The following is a 21,856-nucleotide window of genomic DNA, read 5'->3' on the forward strand; positions in this document are numbered from 1 at the left end:
CATGTGTCAAGGTCCCAGGTGTAAATGGGGAGCAGGGCTGTTAAATTTGGTGTTTTGGGTACAATTCTCTCATACTGGCCACTGGATATTCAACATGGCACCTCATGGCAAAGAACTCTCTGAGGATGTGAGAAATAGAATTGTTGCTCTCCACAAAGATGGCCTGGGCTATAAGAAGATTGCTAACACCCTGAAACTGAGCTACAGCATGGTGGCCAAGGTCATACAGCGGTTTTCCAGGACAGGTTCCACTCGGAACAGGCTTCGCCAGGGTCGACCAAAGAAGTTGAGTCCACGTGTTCGGCGTCATATCCAGAGGTTGGCTTTAAAAAATAGACACATGAGTGCTGCCAGCATTGCTGCAGAGGTTGAAGACATGGGAGGTCAGCCTGTCAGTGCTCAGACCATACACCGCACACTGCATCAACTCGGTCTACATGGTCGTCATCCCAGAAGGAAGCTGACGCACAAGAAAGCCAGCAAACAGTTTGCTGAAAACAAGCAGTCCAAGAACATGGATTACTGGAATGCCCTGTGGTCTGACGAGACCAAGATAAACTTGTTTGGCTCAGATGGTGTCCAGCATGTGTGGTGGCGCCCTGGTGAGAAGTACCAAGACAACTGTATCTTGCCTACAGTCAAGCATGGTGGTGGTAGCATCATGGTCTTGGGCTGCATGAGTGTTGCTGGCACTGGGAAGCTGCAGTTCATTGAGGGAAACATGAATTCCAACATGTACTGTGACATTCTGAAACAAAGCATGATCCCCTCCCTTCGAAAACTGGGCCTCATGGCAGTTTTCCAACAGGATAACGACCCCAAACACAACCTCCAAGATGACAACTGCCTTGCTGAGGAAGCTGAAGGTAAAGGTGATGGACTAAACCCAATTGAGCACCTGTGGCGCATCCTCAAGTGGAAGGTGGAGGAGTTCAAGGTGTCTAACATCCACCAGCTCCGTGATGCCATCATGGAGGAGTGGAAGAGGATTCCAGTAGCAACCTGTGCAACTCTGGTGAATTTCATGCCCAGGAGGGTTAAGGCAGTGCTGGATAATAATGGTGGTCACACAAAATATTGACACTTTGGGCACAATTTCGACATGTTCACTGTGGGGTGTACTCACTTATGTTGCCAGCCATTTAGACATTAATGGCTGTGTGTTGAGTTATTTTCAGAAGACAGTAAATCTACACTGCTATACAAGCTGTACACTGACTACTCTAAGTTATATCCAAGTTTTATTTCTATAGTGTTGTCCCATGAAAAGATATAATAAAATATTTGCAGAAATGTGAGGGGTGTACTCACTTTTGTGATACACTGTATATATATATATGTGTGTGTGTGTGTGTGTGTGTGTGTGTGTGTATATCAATTTTACAGGACTGGGTGGAGGGACAGCCAAGATTTTATTAGATCAGAGCAGTCATTTATGAGGGTTGTTCTAAATGACATCCCAGAACATTAAGTACAACAAGCTGTTCTGATGTATAACAGCTCATTTTTGCTTTCATGGAAACAATCAATAAGGGTGACATGACACTACTGAGCAGATAAATGTCATGACAACTCAGGGCAACATTGTCCATGACACTGCTAGGTCAGTCTAATAAATAACACAGGGTTAAACTATTATTTTGATCTGAACAGACTGTATAAACTGGTGTATTTGCATTAAGGTGGACAACTGTCAAATGGCTTTTGACATACTATCTTATTTCTAAGCATAAAGAGTTAGGAATGGAAAGATCTGTTTGGAAAAGGTATTATGCTTTAAAAAAAACTATTTAGTCGCAATTTTAAAAGTAGCCAGTTTCTATGTAAATAGTATGTAAATATAAATGCTGAATAAAATAAATGTAAAAAACTACTTTTTGTGCAAATTGCACTTGGTTTCAATTTAAACAATTAGCAGCAAAAATTTCAAAGGTACATAAACTTCTTAAATATAAAACAAAAGTTCTCAAAGATAAAAATATTACACAGCTACAGAGTTATGGCAAACAGCTTAAACATCCCTGTCAGTACAACTAGTTTGATTTTCTGCATGTGTAAAAGTAACCACAAATCATCCCCAGACAGCTAGACTACACAACATTTTACAATGACATCTCAGACATAAGTATATACAGGTATGTGCTGCTTAATGTCTATAACACATTCTGTAAAAGAGGATGGTATGTGATTTGGACGTTGTGCACACACCACACTATATATAGTAGGCTAAATGTTCTGTACACAAGAGGATGAGATACACGTGTTGCCTGCAGCAAGCTTCTATGTCCGCCACATTCGTCTCTCCTGATTTTAGAACTCTTATGGGATCATGAATGTATATGCAGTCAGACGCTGCTTGAGCGGACATATACAGTTAGTATATACAGTATAGTATATACACCAATCAGCCATAACATGAAATATGACCACCTCCTTGTTTCTACACTCACTGTCCATTTTATCAGCTCCACTTACCATATAGAAGCACTTTAAAGTTCTTTTTTTAGCCTGCTTTCACCCTGTTCTTCAATGGTCAGGACCCCCACAGAGTAGGTACTATTTAAGTGGTGGGTCATTGTCAGCACTGCAGTGACAATGACATGGTGGTGGTGTGTTAGTGTGTGTTGTGCTGGTATGAGTGGATAATACACATCAGCGCTGCTGGAGTTTTTAAACACCTCACTGTCCCTGCTGGACTGAGAATAGTCCACCAACCAAAAACATCCAGCCAACAGCGCCCCCGTGGGCAGCGTCATGTGACCACTGATGAAGGTCTAGAAGATGACCAACTCAAACAGCAGCAATAGATGAGCGATCGTCTCTGACTTTACATCTACAAGGTGGACCAACTAGGTAGGAGTGTCTAATAGAGTGGACAGTGAGTGGACACAGTGTTTAAAAATTCCAGCAGCGCTGCTGTGTCTGATCCACTCATACCAGCACAACACATACTAACACACCACCAGTGTCAGTGTCACTGCAGTGCTGAGAATGATCCACTACCTAAATAATACCTGCTCTGTGGTGGTCCTGTGGGGGTCCTGACCATTGAAGAACATGAAGAAAGCTTAAAAAAAATTAGATGGACTACAGTCAGTAATTGTAGAACTACAAAGTGCTTCTATATGGCAAGTGGAGCTGATAAAATGGACAGTGAGTGTAGAAACAAGGAGGTGGTTTTAATGTTATGGCTGATCAGTGTATCAGTCAGCAGTCACAAGCAAAGACTTTGAAGGAAGAACAACATAAACAGCAATAAAGCACAACACTAGACCACAATCATCTGTTTCTACACCCCACACAAAAAGAAAACAAGATGAAAAATGTTCATAAAAAATTAGTACATGAACATTAGTACATGAGACTTATTATGAGATTAGTTAGAACACTTTGAAGTACCAAACTTTGGCCTAGTCAATCTCCTGACCTAAATCCCACGGAAAAACGAATGAAGGATTTTAAAATCGCAAGTCAACCAATAAGACCCTCTTAAACGTGACAATTTGCCATAAATAATATATAATATAATATGTAATATGTATAATATATAATATGATAAATACTTCTTTCTGCTCACTGTATTTTAAAAACTAAGCTAAATAATGACTGATCTATGATGTTATTTAACATTTTGTCTTTCCATAATATCAGTGTTAACTGCAGCACATAACTGCATAACAGGCATGATTTGTCAAACAGTGCCCAAACCTTTTTAAAAACCTTTATGATTGTGTGTCACATTCAGTTAATCTTACACACACATTGTTCTGCAGATACAAATTTTGGCTACAGTAAGTCTCAATTTTTTAGCACACCATCTCTCCAGTTCTTGTTTGTTGGGGGGTTCCACTCATCACCTGCTCACATTGGTGGATCCTACACTATAGTGAGGGGCTACAGAGGCACTATTGTGTCTGCAGCGGCTTGTTTTCCTGCAGCCCGCACCACTCACACATGCAGGTCGAGAAGAGCAGTCTGTGCAATGTCTAAATAAAGCTTGCATCTAATTGAGTAAAAAAAGGGGGCCTCCCTTTGAAAAGATGTTTCTCAAGTGTTTTTTAGAGCCCAGACGCACACCAGCCAAATAGCTACAGTTCAGAGGAGGACGGCTGTCATCAGCTGGTCCAAAACATTTTGTGGAATGTGCGCACAAAACCTATTCATATAAATCACATTTTGTCCATGTATGCACATTTTAGGGATGTTTGAAATTTGGGGTGGTCTAATAATGTTCTAATGATAAATGCTCATATAGCTTACTGTTACAGGGCATTAACATTAAGCCACACCATTTATACAAGACACAATATATATTCAATATTTACTATGTTTTCTCTATATTTAGCATTTTGCATTGTGGGCTAAAGACATCAATTGGTTTCCCTCTAAAAAATCCCTCTGGATGTAAACAATATAATGAACATATGACTGACTTTTCCGTTACCTAGGAATCTAAGTATTTTTTTAAATAGTAATGGCAATCCTGTCATGAATTCCAGTTTTGTGAAGCTTGTAGTGGTTTTCATTTTTTTCTGAGGTTAGGCTACTTTGTGACTGTAATTTGGGGACATTTAGCAACTATTTTATAAAGTTTTACTAAAGCAGTTTGTTTACATTTGACATACACCAATATGATTTCTAAAATGGTTATGGGGGATTATTACACTTAAGAATAAGGCATTCAGTATTTGGCCTCTTTGAAGCACTGTTTTGATCTTTTATACGTTTTAATTTTGGATTCTTTCTGGGTTTTCTAGAAGCAATAAGAATCATGACTCATGAAATATACGACGGATCTTCAAAAAGTTTCCGCACTTTTATATTTTGGTTGGAAAAGTTGAGGGTGGGAGGAGTAGTAATTCTCGTGTCGTGTCTGAGAGACTGAGAGAGAGCTTATAATCCGGATTTAGCTCCATCTGATTTGCACCTTTTTGGATGCTCAAAGAAGCTTTAAGGGGAAGAAGATTTTCATATGATGATGATGTGAAAGCAGTGGTGCATCAGTGGCTATACACTCAACCAAAAAAGATTTTTGCAGATGGCATTAAAAAGTTGGTAAGGCGCTGGGAAAAATGCATGGAAAGGTGACTGTAGAAAAGTAATGCAAATTGTTTTTCAAGTTCTTCATAAATAGAGTTTTTAAAAAGTGCGGAAACTTTTTGAAGAACGCTCATACATACAGCATAGCTGATCATTGGTTATCTGTCTCTTAGTTCATTTCAGCACAAACCATAATACCACGTCCACTATGTTTGAAACACCTTTTCACCTCCAAACATACTTTGGTAAAATAACTCAATCTTTGTTTTATCTGAGTGCACGACTCTCTAACAGAAGACTTTTTCGTTCAACAACCTCAGGACAAACCGGAACGTGCCAATTTTGAAAAAGCATTTACCAAATCATGACAGCCGTTTTTTGGTTTCTGGGTTGTACCTGACCATCTGGACAAATTTCTTTTTTTAGCAAAAAGTGAGAGATTAAACTTTCTTCCCGACGTCCGTGATTAAACCATGGTTAAATCTGTTAAACCCTTTCTAAGTATTCAGGACTTTCCCATTGTAATGCTTGTGGCTCAGACTTAAGTCTTCAACTGTAGTCAGTTATGTTTATGTTTAAGAAATTAAATTTTTATAGAGTGTGTGTTCCAGTCATTTAGTCACAGAAAGTCTCATTTGTCTCTTGCATGTGTACATACCATTTTGACCTCAACTGTGCATGTGGTCAATCAACCAAATTACAAAATTGTGCCGTTATTTGTTTATTCTTATTTAGTCATTTTAAGTCATGTGACATTTTTATTTATTTGAACATTTACTTAGGCAAGTTTTATAGTTACACATCACTGCCAACTTTGCCCTGTTTTTAGCAGGTGGTGGGTGTTGATTTCAGTCCCTGGTATAAAACACACTTCATTGCTTTTATTCATGCTCCCCAAATTGTTGATGTCGCATGGAGCGGCAATAGGAATGTGCATAGGAATGCGAGATGGAGGATTGGGGGCAGAGCTGTCACTATTAGCCATCCTCAGATCCTTTGGACAAAAGAAAGACACTTAAGGAGGAGGGGGTGTTTGTCTCACGGGGTAAACGGCTGTCACGCAGGATTTGCACCCCCCTTCCATTTCTCCTGGTAGCGAGTTGGTGCTGAATGGGGCTGCTTGCTTCCTCTGTGAGCTGGATAGTTGATTTCACTCCAAAGTTTTCATGTGTGTGTGTGTTTTTTTCCTCCTTTTTGGGCTACTTTAAATGAATATGCAGCCCTGAATGGTGGGGTGTTTGCATCTCTTTCATGTGGTTTTACAAGGACCATGTGATATTCCTGCCCCCCTCATCGTTTGTCGTCAGCTGTAATTAGTGCAGGTTCACACTGCTGGTCGCTGCTAAATGTGCAGGTGGAAGAAACCAGGCCACAGTTACAAAAACAATCAATCACTAGTAAGTACATTTCCTCAATTTTCTGTAAGCTACACTATATGGTCAAAAGTATGTGGACACATGACGAAGAGCTTGTTGAAAACCCAAACTGTTCCAAACCTATTAGCATTTATAAGGAGTTTGTTCCCAGTTTCTGGCTATACCGGCCCCCAATCATCTGGAAAAGTTTTCCACAAGATGCCCAGCACATTAGACACCGATGCTGGACGTCCCAAAGGTGTTCAGTGACCTTAATCAAAGTCTAAAGACTCTCAAAGCCTAAAGACGTGTAAGTTAGGTGATTTGAAGATACAAAATCGCCAGTAATGATGTTTAAAATTGAACTTCAACTGATGAATTATGTGTAACTGGTAACCACAGGTCCTGGCATGAATGTAACCAAAGTGTAAAACATGTTAAAATTCTAATAAATAAATTAAACTCCTTGCAAACTCTTTTGCAAAACAAACAAAATTGCTGTTTCTACCATATGTACCTAAAATATGTTCCTGTTTATGCTGTAATAAAATGATTGTGCAATTTGCACTTGGATTCAATAAAAATACGTCATCATTTGTTGGAAAAAGAATGACTGGAGGAAGAAGGCTTGGATATTTTCCCAAAAACTGGGTTACAATGTGCTGTTAAAGAAAACACACATAAAGTGATACATATCAGAGGAGAATGTAATCTAATCTAGCAGGAAACTAAATCTGGATGTTGTCTGCAAGGCAACAACTCAGAGCAAGTCAAGATAACTTCTAAAAAAAAAGCCAGTTTCCAAAAAAACTCCTGTTAAAATGTATAGAATAGCTCATCAGAGGGCCCCTCGTAACCTTATAAAATCAGTCAAGCAGAATGTGTCAGAACTGGACCATAATGTTGCAAAAAGCTATATATTTCGTAGGCTGTATTCACATGATGAGCATTTTGTGCTTCATTCACCGTGAGGCTGGGCACATGTTGCTGCTTACCAGAGCGTTTAAGCCTTTCGCTCGCATTCTGCTGGCTGTGTAAGAATCAGTTTCTCTCTGCCATGTCTGTGGTTTGCTTCGGACAATGTCTTATTAACAGTTTGTCTCATTGTTGGTGCTTTGAAAAGGATAGCGGCAAACTGGTCCAAAGTTCAATCAGATTGGCAAACGGTAAAAATCATGAGTCAATGCGACAAATCTGATGCTTAGCCGCGAGGAAAGTGGCAACGCCTCACTCCATAGAAAACACTAGCAGGGCTGGCACAAAAGCGGTTTTACCGTGTATCATGTGAATGCAGCCTTACTGCAGCAATATTATTAATTTGTGGAGTCTTAATAATATTTTCCTGTCTTAGCGTTTAGTGTAGATTCCCCCCCCATCCCTAATCTAGTCGTGTCCAATTACCCTGATTGCGTCCTCTATACTGGTTCGACCCTTCACCGCTGACTGAAGACGCCTCTCAACTGACATACGCCCCAGCCGGCACGTACAGTCAGTACAGACTGCATTTTTCACCTGCACAAGTCGAGTTCATACACCGAGGGGCACTGTGTACGGAGGGTCACACCCCCATCAGCATTATTCCTCAGTGCTGGGCAGGCGCCATCAGTCAGCCAGCAGGGGCCGCAGTTGCACCAGTTATGAGGACCAATGATCCGACTTTTTACCCCTAACCCTGAACAACAGCCAATCTGTTCAGATTCGAGGCAGAGCTGAGATTCGATTCGATGTATTCGAAACCCCAACTCTGGTGCGCTAGCGTACTTTACCGCTGCGCCACCTGAGCGGCCTGCGTTTAGTGTAGATTTTAGGTGGATATATCGCACTAGAAACAAAAGACGCTAAATACCTCCAACCTCACTAGTGTTTTTACAACTTTTTAACTGTCTGCCGTTCCATTCATCTGTCTGTCAGATTGATGTCAATATAAAAACAGCGGGACAGGTTTTGGTAAAGCAGGGGCTCAAGTGCATGGTAATTTTAGGGAGCCCAGAATTCCTCATGGCGGCCCTGATTAGTTAACAATTTAGTGGAAATTGGTGGGGGGGTCAACTTATGTATATTTAAAATGTATATGTATATTTCCCGTATTCATGCCTGGAACAATATGATTTCGGACACTGCTAAAATGGACCATACAATTTCTGGTCTCGTTCATTATGGTTTATTATACAGTATTTAATATTACTGTAATTAGCTATCTAGCTTATTCAATACACTTTATTGTTTTTTTTTTATTCTGAATTCGCCTCACAGCAAGAAGGTCCTGGGTTTGATCCCCAGGCGGGGCGGTCCGGGTCCTTTTTGTGCAGAGTTTGCATGTTCTTCCCGTGTCCACGTGGGTTTTCATCCGGGAGCTCCAGTTTCCTCCCACAGTCCAAAAACATGCAGTCAGGTTAATTGGAGACACTGAATTGCCCTATAAGTGAATGGGTGTGTGTGTGTGTGTGTGTGTGTGTGTGTATACGTGTGTCTGCCCTGGGATGGACTGGTGCCCCGTCCAGGGTGTTACTGTGTGCCTTGCGCCCATTGAAAAGCTGGGATAGGCTCCAGCACCCCCCCCCCCCCCCCCCCCCCGCGACCCTAATTGTATAAGCGGATAAGAAAATGAAGAAGAATGAATGAATTCTATTGTCAACTGCACGCTGGTGAATGCTTTTGCCTGAAGTTACAGTATAGCAAACTAACCACCCAACTGAATTGTTGTTTTTACCTTTTTTGGGGGAGCCCAGGTATTAATTAGGAGGGTCAGACCCCCTTCCCAATCCCCCTGTAATTCGAACCTTGAATTATAGGCCTGACCCTTTTAGCGTCCCATAAATTAGCAGCCCGTTTGATGTGCTAGTACTGTGTAGTCCAGACCTGTCAGGGAGTGTTTAGGACCCAGCGGAGTTCCGAACCTCTTCCACGCTCCCCTTAAGCTACTCCACAGTGTCGCTAGTTGTTTGAGGGCGGCGCTAGAAGCTCCAGCTCCACTTTACCAAAAAACCGAGGGGTGAGAGAACTAACAGAACCGTCTCCTACCAAAATTGACCGAAGCCGCGCTGAGCACGGTCGGCTGTGGGTCGGAGCGGTGGGTACGGAGCGCTGAGGGAACGCTATATGCGCTGCGAGGCTAAAGGACGCAAACACGGGGAACACGCACGCGCATGCGCACACGTAGAAGCACACTGATCCGAGGATTGGAGCAGCTCGGCTCGGACTCTCTCTCTCTCCAGCCTATGTGGAGGTCAAGCGCACAGTTCGGTGAGAATCCCTGCTCTGCGGTACGACCGAGTTGGACTGCTTTGCCGAGCGGGAGCGGATAGAGAGAGACAGCGGGGGATAAACATGGTTGTGGACGGCTCTTTGCGCAGTTTGGGCTCGCTGTGTGTCCTGGCTCTGTGCTTCGGCATCGCCGCTCCGAGAGCTCGGGTTTACACCAACCACTGGGCGGTTCGCATTACCGGCGGCAACGAGCTGGCGGAACATATAGCACAAAGATACGGATACAAGAACCTGGGCCAGGTAGGGCTTTCCTTACACAATTCTGTCATTCTGGTGCCGGATTTACACCGTTCTCTGGCCTCACTTTGCATCCTCTGTGCTCTCCAAGTTAACTTGGAGTCACCACTGAGAAGTTCTGGTCTGGACCTGCGGTCTAAAAGTTTCACCTAGTTTCAGATACATCTGGACATGTCAGTGAAGACTAACTGTCTATCAATTTATGAATCAAATGACTGTTTAGATTTGAAGGATTGTTGAAGTTCAACCTGAAATCATAATATTTATTTAACAAGTGTTGTTCTACTTTGTTAACCCTTTTTAGAAGGGTGGTCTGACCTAGGCAGCATGGCTACAGATTCATATTAGTTTATTTCTTAATGATAGAATCTTCTCCTGCCTCACTTGGCATCATCTGTACTCTCCAAGTTAACTTGAAGTCGCCACTGAGAAGTTCTGGTCTGGACCTGCAGTCTGGAAGTTTCACCTAGTTTTAGATGTATCTGGACATGTCAGTGAAGACTAACTGTCTATCAATTTATGAATCAAATGATTGTTTAGATCTGTAGCTAGGGTTTGAAGGATTGTCCATAAGTTAAACATGAAATTATAATATTCACTACTAGTTTGTTGACCCTTTTTAGAAGGGTGGTCTGACCTAGGCAGCATGGCTACAGATTCATATTAGTTTACTTCATCATGATAGTCTTCTCCTGCCTCACTTGGCATCATCTGTACTCTAAAAGTTAACTTGGAGTCGCCACTGAGAAGTTCTGGTCTGGACCGGCAATGTAAAAGTTTCACCTAGTTTCAGATGTATCTGGACATGTCAGTGAAGACTTACTGTGTGTACCAGTTTATGAATCAAATGATTATTTAGATCTGTAGCTAAAGTTTGAAGGATTGTCCATTAGTTAAACATGAAATTATAATATTCACTTCTAGTTTGTTGACCCTTTTTAGAAGGGTGGACTGACCTAGGCAGCATGGCTACAGATTCATATTAGTTTATTTCTTAATGATAGAGTCTTCTCCTGCCTTACTTGGCATCATCTGTACTCTCCAAGTTAACTTGAAGTCGCCACTGAGAAGTTCTGGTCTGGACCTGCGGTCTGGAAGTTTCACCTAGTTTTAGATGTATCTGGACATGTCAGTGAAGACTAACTGTCTATCAATTTATGAATCAAATGATTGTTTAGATCTGTAGCTAGGGTTTGAAGGATTGTCCATAAGTTAAACCTGAAATCATGCAGTTTGGTCTGACCTAGGCAGCATGGCTACAGATTCATATTTGTTTACTTTTTCATGATAGAGTCTTCTGCCTCACTTGGCATCATCTGTACTCTTAGAGCTAACTTGGAGTTTCCCACTTTGGAAAGATTTGACATGGATCTGTAAATTTCAGTAGATTGACCTAGTTTAACACTTTTTTTGGACACCACTTTTTTGACAGACTTTGTTCCTGAGTCATTTTGTGCACTTGCTCTGTAAGATTTTATTGTCCACTTTTGAAACTTACAGACTGGGCAGGTGTTCATAGCTGTTTATTTAAATTTTATTTACTTTGGGCTGTTTTCTGGCTTATATATGGCATATTTACATGACTGATTGCTACAAGTGCCCATCTAGTTTGTTGGTCATGTCTACAGTGATGTCCTAACCTAGGCAGCATTGCTATAGTTTCATATTTTTTTATTCTTCATGATGAAGGCTTCTTTAGCCATGATGGAGACCTCTTTAGGCTTCTTTGCATTGTTTATACCATCAAAGGTAACTCGCCCATGCCACATTAAGGAAGATATGTTTTGAGTCTAGCGTAAAAACTGGCACATCAGGTATGTGGACCACAACTGTTGTGGCGACCCAGAAACAGCTGAAAGAAAAAAAAAGCAGAATTGATATGTAAAATTGTGTCGTTTTTGGTGCCCGTGTGGCACAGCGGTCTAAATCTTACGCTTTCAGAGACCATGCCTGGCCGAGCATCCAACAGTTTGCTGTGTCTGTGGGAGGAGGTTACACTAGGTCCTCACTGCTGCTGCAATTGCGACCTCTGCTGGCTGGTTCAGGTTCTTGTACAAAGGGTGGTTAAATCACAGAGCACCATAGTGTGCAGTATCTGGCGCACATGTCAGAGGGGGCGCGTCATTGTCTGTGGCCAGCAGAGGTCGCATTTTTAGCAGCAATGCGCCTTTTGTATCTGTGAGCCAAATTGGACCCCCAAAACTCAGACACTGCTTTTACAAAAAACAAAGTAATTACAAAAAAACATGTAAAAGCATCTATTTAACATTATGACGTTGGACAGTTTCAACCAGAGTAAAAGTTTAATACATTTTAATGTAAAAAGATGAGAATATTCTGTTGGCCTGTAGCTTCTTGTGTATTTACTGCATGTGTTCCGAGACTTTTGAGAAAAACTTCAGAGCAAACTATTTATTTGAAGTGTCTCCATACTTTTTATTTGTGTTGTTTATGCCAAGTAGGTAGACAGCACAGTGGCCAAAGTACAAGGTCCAAAACATGATGACGCATAATGTTGGCCATACTTTTAGAGATGAGAGGTAAAGAGCGGCCTGCTGCAGGTCTTACACCTTGGTGTTTCCCAATCCAGTTTTTTGGATTAAACTTTATAAATTAAAGATGAGTAAAATGCACAACCAACAAATGCAAAATGTAAAAATGTGAACAGGTAGCATTATCTTTGGTATTGTTCTAATAGGAATGTCTTCAGACTAATCAGGGTCAAAGCCAGCACGGCTCTACACTAGGAAACACTGGATGTGAGGTAGGAATACCCTGGACTGGGCGCCAATCCATCGCAGGGCTTCATGTCTGTGTAGATGCCCGACTGGTTGATAGCACAGCTGAAATTCAAACCAGGATCCCAGTGATGGTGAGCTAGCATAATAGACCACTGTGCCACCTGAGGGCTTTAACTGCTTTATCGTAGTCAGGGTTGCAGCGGGTCTGGCTCCACTGGGAAACCCTGGGTGCCAATCCGTCGCAGGGATTCGGCCACCCTTTCTCAGACATCATGTCAGTCATGTCGATCAAGGGGCAGTAGTAGCCTAGTGGGTAGAGCTGTCGGTTAACTGGAAGGTTGTGGAATTGAATCCACCCTTGAGCAAAGCCCTTAAAACATCTCAGCTTCAGGGACGCCGTACAATGACTGCCCTTGTACATATTATATCTACAGTATATATGACGAATAAAGGCATTTCACCTGACCTAGATTATTATGTCTGTGTATACACCCAGCTGACCAATAGCTTCGCTGAGTTTTGAAACCGGCTTGCATAATAGACATCCCAAGCACAGCTTCAGATTTAACAAAAGGGGTCACTGCACCTTTCTCGGGCAGAAGCCAGGACACTAGAACGGTGAGATCTTGACTGGTGTTATGCTTGGATCTAGGATTAGGACACGTCAGGCCCCCTCTGAGCTGGTGTGCAGGTGTGGAATTCTGAAGCAAAGAGCGTACATAATCTGAAGAAGAGTATTATGAGGCCTGGAAAGTGAGGACTTGATCCAGGCTGTGGCTGCGATCTTAATGGTTTGTATTGGAAATGGAGACATGGAACGTAAAGGCAGACAAAGGTTCACCTAACAGTAGTGGATATGAACTAGAACTGAACTAGAATCTGAGCCGCTTCCGTGGGGTGCAGATGTTGCAGGATCAGATGTAGAAAGATGAGGTTCGAGACAGCAAGTCTGTCTCTTGTGATTGACAGGTTCAGTGTTGTTGCACAATCCAAACAGTTTCACATCTCTGGGAGGGCTTTTCACAAGATTTTGGAATGTGTATGAGGAATTACTGTTCAGTCAGTATAAATAGCATTTCACCAGCATCGGGAACTGGTGGTTAAGAAGTGCTGGCTCCACATTCCAGTTCATCCCAAAGCTGTTTAATTAGGTTGAGATCAGGTCTCTTTGCAGACCACTGAAGTTCCTTCACGAGAAGAAGTTGATTTCTGTCCACAGAATTAAAGTTTCCTTGTGGAAAATTAATGAGGTAACGAGGAGACCTTAATGAGGCAAATGGACGTCTTGTTAAATGCATTAAAAACATGAAAGTACAAAACAAGAGTATTTTGTAAATATAACCACATTTAAATTTGATGGCTTAGAACACTCTCGAAACAGTTGGGACAGAGACGTGTTTCAGTGGTCTGTGTTGTCCGATTCTCTTATTTTTAATACGTCATACATTTTTAATAGGAGACAGATCTGGACTGCAGGCAGGCCAGTCAAGCACACGCACTCTGTGTCTACGTAGCCTCATAGTTAATACTGCAGCTGCGCTCTCAGTCAGGATCAATCATCAACTGTTGGAAATGAATCTAAAAGGCGATTTTAACAAAGAGCATTAAAGCATTAATCAAATAATGACTTCTATGTCGGTTATAGGTTAACCAGTTAATCATTGACGTCCCTACTCCAAACAGTTCATGATGTTCAATGTGTTTTTATTGGTAAAGGAGGCCTACAGCAAAGTAAGCCAAAGTACAAGGCTCTAAAGATAATGAGGAATAATCTTATTGAACTGTACATGGTGGTCCTTTTTAACACTAAACAGACTTTGGTAGACCAGTTTTTACAATATTAGAAATGGATTTAGCTTTGGTGAGATTAGACACATTCCCCTACCTGGTCATTGATCTTCTCCTAGAACATTCAAACATTTACCATGTGCTGAAAGATGTTTGGTCCAGATGCTCAGATATGATCCCAATACCACCAAAAAAGGGTCTTTAATAAATATAAAGCTGTTAGAACACAAATGATAGTATCCACTGTCAAGCAAGCTTCTTTTCTTGGAAAGAGTCCAGTCAAGCCAGCTCTGTTTATATGGGTGCAAAGTGCATATTTGAAAGGAAGCTGAAGCTTCGAGGCTGCTGTGGCCAAGAGATACTGTTCTACTCTTATGATACTGTACCTTGTGATAGGGTCAGTCAGACTAGCCCAATTTAAATGGGCACAAGGAAGTTACAGTCTATACAGTCTGCAAATTTATGACTTGAAGGATGTTTGTGGGAATTTGTGCCCATGCAGTAAGAAGAGCATTTGCATGGCTAGGCACTGATGTTGGCATAGACTTTCTTTTTATAACTGATTTATTACACCTGTTTGCAAACGCTGTGGCTAAAACACATGAAGTTAAGAAGAAAGTGTGTCCCAATACTTTTGTGTATGCTTAGCGGCCAAGTTGTGTAAAACCCAATCGGACACAATGTTCTAGCCATGACATTGTGTTTTGAAGATTCCTTTTCAGTTATTATTTGTATGAAAAAGCATGTAAAGCATGAAAAATCTGTTTTTATTTACTTTATCACTTGGAAACTTGGGTCAATCAGTGTTTCAAGCGTAGTGAATTACACAACATTGGACTCTGGACACTGAGTCATTTGTGTGACCGGGAAATATGTGTCTGTGAGCCAATAATGACACGCTCATTGGAATCAATATAGCCTGATGATGATCTGTCTACAGTTCTTCTACACTTTTGCAGTCTTATGCAAAACTTTACACACCCCTGGTCAAATTCCATTGCTTACATTTCAAGTTATTCAAACACAAGAAATCAAATTCTTTACAATTAACAAATGTTGATTTTTTTTTTTTTAGAAAACTTTAAATATGGTCCACTTTGCACTAAAATGTGCAGATAAATTAACAAATTGGCTGCTTATGTGGTGCAGCGGTCCTATACACTATCCCATCACCATACAGACATGGGTTTCAGTCTCATAGCACCTCTGACCTGGATTGAAACCACTGCCAGTGTTTTTGGGAGAGAAGGTTGGATAGGGAATCCCTTCCTGCTATGTTGGATGTGATGAAGGATGTGTGTAAGGAGGTAGCCTGGAGACATCCTTAGCCAGCCTGGGTGTTGTGCAAGCAGTAACTGTTGATGGAGTGTTTAGGGGACTTGGATATTTCCATAAATAAAAAAACATGGGGGGCAATGCTAAGACAAGCTTGTAACAAGTGTTTCTAGGATTTGTGCAGATCTACTGTATCCCAAATGTACATGTATGTAATGTAATCAGACATTGGTTTGTGGTTTAGAGACTTGTATTGTGAACATCACTGTCTAAAAGTCCTTGAAGAATGTGTATAAGAGATAATTCGGCAATGGCATCAACTTCCACTATCAGTCAATTTCCAGTGAACCCATTTAGATTTGATTATCAATAATAGACCAGCCTCACTTCTGTGGAAACTTCCAGTTGTTTCAATGCTGGAATACACGTGTGCAGTTAATACCTCATGAGTTAATAAAAAAAAAATGCAACCACCCTATCCAGGTATGCACGTACAGATGTAGGAACATGTTCACGATTAGGTGAATTGATGAGTTCTTTAGTTCTGTCAGGCAGGAAATGTGATTTGCCAGCAGTAATAAGAATATTATTAAGAAAAATAATGATGATAATATGAACAATGAAGAGTCATTGTATATTAATAGTGCTCGGGTGGCTGAGACTGGGGTGGTCGAACAACCCAGCCACTGGGAGGTCCCAAACCTGGATAAAATAGAGAAGGTTGAGTCAGATGGGTCAGATCAGGTTGGCAGACCAGCATGATCTGCTGTATTGGTGCCCTAAATATGGGACAGCACAGTGGATTTATCAGCTCCTCATGTATTGTCAGGATTTCCTTCTTTTAATGTTTCGATTCATAGTACAGTGGTACCTTGAAACTCAATGTCAATTGGTTCTGGGAGTGGTATTCAGTTTAAAAGGCGTTGAGTTTTAAGGTATTTTTCTGGTTCCATGGGACTGATCATTTTTAGGCTAATTTAAAATAATGGGGTTGTTTTGACACTTATACACTAAAAATAACACAAATATAATATAAAAAAAAACACTGAAATACAATGAAAAACAGTTAAAAATCGATAAAAAATACAATAAAACCTGTTTTTTACCTTTACTTCTTTATTGTTTCCTTATGCTCCTTAATTATGGAGATACTTGATGTTGGAATACCGTATTCCATTTAGTAAAGACGCATTCACATAAGAAGCAGCAAAATAGCTTAACGTAACTTTTTGTACTAAAACGAGCGAGGAATTTCATTAGTGGAGAGAACTTATGAGCAGTAATAATTAAGAGAGGTTTAGTGTTCCTGTGTCGTTCTCTTAATACATTGTCACGTTAAGTTTTAGACTCTCCCTAAAAAAGCTGATTCTTACAATTTCTCAGAACCCTGAACTATTAACACAAGTTTAACAGTGAAACAGGAAAAAAATCCAACTAAACACAGATACATGTGGATGATTTTAGAGTTAATTTGACAGGTTATTACACACAAATGCAGATTCGTCTCATATGTGCACTTTGATGTCTTACTGCATAGCCCAAACCAAGCGCTGAACAAAGAGGCTGTTCGTTGTTAATTTGAAATTAAATAAATCAATTTCTAAAAAAGCTGAACACGTTGAGTTAAGAGGAGTTTAAGGGTATGAATTTCTCGACCAAGTTTCCAAGTTTTGAAGATTTTGAGTTTAGGGGACGTCGAGTTACAAGGTACCACTGTATTTTATTTCTACAGATTTATGAGTCTGTTTCCCGTCATGCGTAATAAATACTGAGTGTTAACTAGCCCACTAGGAGGTACTGAAATAATAATAATTTACACATATTCTCAGGGGAAAAAATAGTGGGATTCCATTCATGATACTTTGGCGTTAACAGATCACTTTGTATTAATAACGTGTAGTGAACCTATTTGGGTGTCTGTTCACATCGCCCTTCAAGTGTGCAGTCCATTGACATACTCATTCTAGTGTCGTACCCAGCCCCCTCTTTAAAGTTTCTGCATGACGGCCGTCCTTGTAAAGGGGGCCCTGTCTCGTAACGTCCTGGGAGGCCCCCAGATTTGTGTTGCACTACTGAATGTGTCTGTTTGTTTTATATTTTTATAGCTGGCTGGTGCTTAAATAAGCTAACACACCGAGTAATGTCTTCCTAAGTGATTGATTTTATTATTATTAGTGCTTGGATCTGGGGCTGATATTATTGCAGATCTATTTTTGCATTTTTTTATATAACTGACCTGACTGTGCCCTACTGCGTGGAAGTGATGAGCCAAAACATTTGGAACACAGCTCAAAAATGCTCATGGCAATGTACTGTATATTTTTAACAGTTGTGTGTCATTTTTTTGCATTTTTCCCACAGTTGACAATTTAGTCGTATCCAATTACCTAATTGCATTACGATTCCCCTCTACTGATGTTGACCTCCACTCCTGATTGAGGAGAGCCATGACTAACACACGCCCCCTCCAACAAGTGTGACAATATTTTTATCTGCACTAGGCGAGTTCATATCTGGACCAGTTATGAGGAATCCACTCAGGCAATGTCTCTCCGAACAAGCCAAGCATTTTTCGTGTAGGCGCCCAGCCTGCCGGTAGCAGAGCTGAGATTTGAACCGACAAGTTCGAGATGTCAGCTCTGGTGTGCTAGTGTTTTACCTACAGATGGTATTTTAACATAAAGATGGTAGTCACTGAATGACCTCTGAAACGGCAGCGGGTGCTCACATGCAGCCGTGATAATTACCCACCAAAAGTGGTCTGAGAAGGGACAAGCCAAGATCAGCCACCAGGTTGCTGGGTGGACATGAAGGCTATGGAGCTTGTAAGGACCAATAGATGATCTACTGTGGCTCAAATTGCAGATCATTTTAATTCTGCTGATGAAGTGAATGTGTCACAATACACAGTGGAATCGGACCCTTCTGTGGCCAGTTAAATTGCTAACTCCTGTCCACTGTTAAAAGCACCCACAATGGGCACGCAGGCATCAGAACTGGACATCAGAAATATGGAAGAAAGTCGACTGGTTTAATGAATCCTGTTCTCCAAGATCATGTGGATGGCCGGGCCCGTGATGGACTGGATGATCCAAATTGCAACTTACAGAAGTTGACCCGATATTAGATACCAAAGGAGTCCTGGACCTTTTTCCACCTCCAAATTAAGTTTTTTTTCACTTATTATTTTAGATTAATTATGTCATTCCAATTTTTAATTTTAAAGTTATTGATTTTCCGTAACATCACAAAGTTTGTGTTCCACCTTATTTAGCAGCATTTAAAAAAGCACCACCACTTCTCCTGATCCATAGCCGCTTTCTACACACGGTCAGAGAGTGATCTAGTGAAGCAGTGAGTAAGCGTACTGTATGTATTGCACAAACTTGAGAACAGATGCAGATGTGTAACATAATTTTTGGAAGATTAGAGAAGCGCACTAAATGCATTTGGAGAAACTTTGACCCAGAACAAAGAAACTGAGCATGCACATTGATTTTCATCTGACTGATCTGGTTTGTATTTTGTTTATTTTTCAGATAATCAAACTAGATATAATATAAAAAATAACCCAAGTAAAGTTTTATTTATTGAAGTAATAAATAAGGCCTCACTTGGCCCTATGTGAAAAAGTAATTGCCCCCTAGCTACTAAACCAGCCAGTTTATTTGCAACAACCAGGCATGATTACTGTCAGAGCTGTTGACCCTAAACATCACTTAACTAGACCTGTCTGGTCATGTGAGCAGGTTAGAAAGTCTTAAAAGCAGCAAATTCCAAATAGATTTGAATACAGATGAAACAGTCATTAATATTTACCAGTCTGGAAAGGGTGCAAATCCATTGCTAAGGCTCTAGGATTCCAGCGAACCACAGTAGGAGCAATTATCCACAGAGAAACCTTACAACAGTGGTGAACTTCCTAGAAATGGACAGTCTACCACAATTTCACCAAGAACACATCAATGATTAATCCGAGAGGCCACAAAGGCACCAAGGCAAGCACCGAAAGATTAGAGGGATCAGTTAAGGTCAATGTACATGATGCCACTAGAAGAAATACACTGGGCAAAAGTTGCATCCATGGAAGAGTTGCAAGGCATGAACCACTGATAAACAACAACAGTTTCGCAAAAAAATATCCAGATGACCCCAAGAATTTTGGGATCGTATTCTGTGGACTAATTAAGGTGGCAAGAGCCTTGATACTTTTATCTATGTAAGCCACTTACAAATGTGATAAATAAATACTAAGATATAAAGGACCTGGTTCAAGGGCCCAAAAGTGCCAACTTGGCAGACGTGGGTCTTCAACCAGTAACCTTTTGATTACCAGTAGAGTATTTTAACTACTGAGTTACCACTTTCCTACAAAGTATGTGGACATCCCTTCAGATTATTGATTATTTATTGAAATGACTTGTCCAGTTATGACAGAATTCAGCTTGAGCCATTGAGGGTTAAGAACCTTGTTACTCTGGTGCTCAACAGTGGCAACTTGGCAGGGTTGGGCCTTGAACTGGCAACCTTCTGGTTACTAGTCCAGTCCCTAAACCCCTGTACCACTGTTCTTTGATATTCTTAGGCTATGTTTAGACTGTCCAGCAATTTCTAGACAGTGTTTGTTACTTTTGCTTTATTATGTGGTAACGTCACATGTGCGCCTACTGACGTGGATATTTCACAGTAGGTTGTGTTTTCCATGAGGGCAGTGAACATGCTAAACGACAATAAAAACCAGGTAAAATTGTTCTAATTTATTTTTTGAGTCAGGTCCCAAAATTCTGTTTGGATTTTAAATGTACAACCCGGGGCAGGAAATTTTCTTTTTCTTGAAAGGCAAATTCAGTGCCATGTTAACATTTGCTCAACTCAAGTCAGATGTCTAAACTTGGCCTTGTTGACCTACCTATATATTCAGCACTGCTGGTAGGGGCTATCTATAAATCATCGGAAACAACAGCAAAATCCGGAATCCTGGATCCATTCAGCACAAAGGATTTCAGTCGATTTAGCGGCGCTGTTTATCTATATTGGAATGAACATTTTTTACAGTATTTACATTTGCATTTGATGGCATTCTGAGGTTCGCAGGATCTTAACTGTTGCTTTTTGTCATTCCTATAGATCGGCGACCTGAAGGACTACTACCACTTCTTCCACAGCCGGACGATAAAAAGGTCGACGCTCTCCAGCCGCGGCACACACAGCTTTATCTCCATGGACCCAAAGGTCAGGCTGTCACCATGGAGACCACACACCTGGGTGTCTTACGGGTCTATATGTACTTTTTCGGCCCAGCGCTCTAAAGCAAACGTTGATTCTGTGGGTAATTTAAACAGATTGTAAAAATGTGGATATTAGACTGGTCGGACATCTGCTACCAGTTGGTCACGGTCTCGTTTGAAATGCTGATATAAACAATGTGTGTCTACATATGCTGATGCAACCGTCTAGTTCAGTGCTCTTGTGCTGAAGCATTTTGTGCACATATGATCAGCTCCTTTCACAAATGAACTTTGATCATTGATAAATGGTCCAATAAGTTGAGTAACTTATTCCTATTATATTGTTCAGCACAGCAGGATAAAACCACGTTTTTCCAACAAACGCTATTGAAAACAGAGACTGTCCAAGCACTGGGAAAAAAATCAATCCAAGCAGTGATGTTTCAACACTTAAGTCAATCCCATTAACTAATTAAATTATTAGAGACGAGAACAGACACAGACACGCGTGTAGTCGCCGGCCACTTCTTTTCACCAGCAAGCAGTGGATTTGCGGTCACTTTATGCCCTGTGTGAATCCCCTGTGCTAACAGGTCAATAAAATAAATTCTGGATTCAAAAAAATACGCTTCAATCCTTTTTTGTAGCAGTTTGGGGAAGACCCTTGCAGATCCTCAAGAACATGGTTTGATATGTTTGGTGTAAAGGAACTCCAGTTGCATGCACAGAGCTCTGACCTCAACCACATTAAACACATTTGGGATGAATTAGAATGTCGACTGTGAACCAGGCCTACTTATTTATCATCAGCCTGACTTCATTAATGCTCTTGGTGCCTCTTCATTTAATTCAGTTTCGCGGTGGGACAGATTCACTGGCCGAAAGGCATGAAACACTCCAGACTGTTTGCCAGTCCATGACAGGGCGT

General features: G+C 41.0%; 1 protein-coding gene across 3 annotated transcripts in view; it reads left to right on the forward strand.

Annotated features, from left to right (window-relative positions):
• Positions 1-9,438: 9,438 nt before the first annotated feature.
• Positions 9,439-21,856, forward strand: part of pcsk5b (proprotein convertase subtilisin/kexin type 5b) — a 72,820-nt gene continuing 60,402 nt past the window's right edge. For 2 of the 3 annotated variants that reach the window (XM_062999288.1, XM_062999289.1), the window contains exons 1-2: positions 9,449-9,899; positions 20,828-20,932. In XM_062999288.1, coding sequence (XP_062855358.1) covers positions 9,723-9,899; positions 20,828-20,932 — 282 coding nt within the window. In that variant the 5' untranslated portion in view covers positions 9,449-9,722. Of the gene's footprint in view, positions 9,900-20,827; positions 20,933-21,856 lie in introns of all 3 variants that reach the window. The other variant, XM_062999290.1, reaches the window with a different exon arrangement.

The sequence above is a fragment of the Trichomycterus rosablanca genome, chromosome 7 (assembly GCF_030014385.1).
Source record: "Trichomycterus rosablanca isolate fTriRos1 chromosome 7, fTriRos1.hap1, whole genome shotgun sequence".
Taxonomy (NCBI): Eukaryota; Metazoa; Chordata; class Actinopteri; order Siluriformes; family Trichomycteridae; genus Trichomycterus; species Trichomycterus rosablanca.